The 1,916-nt window shown below is 35.1% G+C and overlaps 1 protein-coding gene across 1 annotated transcript in view; it reads left to right on the top strand.

Annotated features, from left to right (window-relative positions):
• Nucleotides 1-1,908, top strand: part of Nap1l1 (nucleosome assembly protein 1 like 1) — a 21,483-nt gene extending 19,575 nt beyond the window's left edge. The window contains exons 9-12 of the mRNA XM_021204275.2: nucleotides 4-95; nucleotides 605-634; nucleotides 1,135-1,185; nucleotides 1,824-1,908. Coding sequence (XP_021059934.1) covers nucleotides 4-95; nucleotides 605-634; nucleotides 1,135-1,185; nucleotides 1,824-1,859 — 209 coding nt within the window. The 3' untranslated portion in view covers nucleotides 1,860-1,908. The remainder of the gene's footprint in view (nucleotides 1-3; nucleotides 96-604; nucleotides 635-1,134; nucleotides 1,186-1,823) is intronic.
• The last annotated feature ends 8 nt before the right edge of the window (nucleotides 1,909-1,916 follow it).

The following is a 1,916-nucleotide window of genomic DNA, read 5'->3' as shown; positions in this document are numbered from 1 at the left end:
CAGACTTTGAAATTGGTCACTTTTTACGTGAGCGTATAATCCCAAGATCAGTGTTATACTTCACTGGAGAAGCTATTGAGGACGACGATGATGATGTGAGTACATTCAAGTCCTGCTGTGGAGTCATTTGTTGGGGGTACCATAGTCAGAACTGGGAAGAGGTTAGGTTGACTGTTTAGTCAAGTAGGACATAAAGGGTTCATAGTGATGCTAATCCTTTGGACAGCTTTTCTCAGTTTTGAAGAAGACTCTTTAGGATATTTAGATTCGTTTACAGTAGGGTTTTGTTTTTCTGTTAGAAAAATTATTCTGAATTGCTGAAACATGGTTACTTTTACCATTATTTTATTTTGATGTCATTGTCATGAGACAACCAGAATTCTTAAATGTTCATGGCAACATTTATGTAGGTGATACGAAGTCTGCAAAGAAAGTGTAGGGAAATGAATTCTGTAGCCTGTAGCTGGCACAGAGCTTGGTAACTGACAGCACTGAGAGCATTTATGCTCACATCTTTAATGCATTTTAGTGTTCCAGATGATGGGTGTTACTAATCTGTGCTCGCTGACTTGTTCCTCACTCACACTTTCACTTGTCTTTTCAGTATGATGAAGAAGGTGAAGAAGCTGACGAGGTAATGTTTACCAAATGAGCAAATAATTCACTGTATAACACATTGAGGAACAAAAATGAGTGATTAATGTATTCCTTATAATCATTCTGTGATTTGGGATAAATTTTGGAAACTATGGTTTTAGAATTCTACAGCCAAACAATGTATGTATAAGGTTTCAATAAATAAATTGTAAAACTCAGCAACATTTTTTTTTTTTATTTCAAATAATTTTGTTCTGCTGCAGGGTTATCAGCTCTTTGAAGAAGTCAAAAGCTGCAGTAAACTTTTTCAACGTTGGCTGCAGTAAATCTTTTCAATAAAAGCTGTCTGGATGTCTCAAGTTGTGTTGGGAAATTTTTCATATTAGAAGCTTTGAAATTAAATTGTATTATCAACAAACTCTGTAATCATGAAAATCTGTTGACCCATAGAGTAACTTGTATAAAATTTCCATACATTATGAGCCAATTTTTCTAGTATGTACCTACTTCATGGATGCGTTTTGAACTTTAATATAGGAAGGGGAAGAAGAAGGAGATGAGGAAAACGATCCAGACTATGACCCAAAGGTGAGGAAGCTGTGCTGGCCCTTTCTTTACCTTACGCTAACGTAGGCGTAGATGAGATGGAGCCTCTCTTTACTTGCTATTATTTGGGATTTGACCTTTTTAAAGAATTAAACCTATTGCTTAGATTTTTTTTTCCATGCAAAGGAAAGTTATAATTAGCTTAAGGAAGTCTGAATGCAGGAAGGCTTTGAACTTTGGATTCTCCAACTACTATTAAAATTATTTGATTCCTAAAGGTCCCAGTTTATAATTCTTGGAATTTTAGGGTTAGTAAAACATTTTCTCCTTTAAAGTTTGTAATAATCTCCAGGATTCATTGGAAACCTAGAATTTCCTTTATTTTGTTCATCTACCATATGCTGTAAGACACTGGGAAGATACTTAAGCTTGTAGAAGGGAAGTTAAGAGTAAGATATTTTGATAGATACAAATTAGTGTTACTAATAACAATGGTTATATTTAGGTTATAGACTATCTCAGGAAATAATGCTTCATTAATGTATACTTCTCACTATCCTGTATTTTCTGCCTTCACTGTAATTTTTTACAAGATGAGATATGATAATTAAAGTGCTTGTTTGAAAAAAATGCATCAAAGTCGGTAGAAGATAGATTGACGTGTTGTTTTCCTTTAACAGAAGGATCAAAACCCAGCCGAGTGCAAGCAGCAGTGAGCAGTGACTGGCCTTGAGGACGGCCTCCCTGTAATAGCCTAAACATGACTCATTTAC

This window comes from Mus pahari, chromosome 9, assembly GCF_900095145.1.
Source record: "Mus pahari chromosome 9, PAHARI_EIJ_v1.1, whole genome shotgun sequence".
Lineage (NCBI taxonomy): Eukaryota > Metazoa > Chordata > Mammalia > Rodentia > Muridae > Mus > Mus pahari.
Note: the sequence above shows the minus strand (reverse complement) of the source record. Positions and strands in the feature narration are given on the sequence as shown.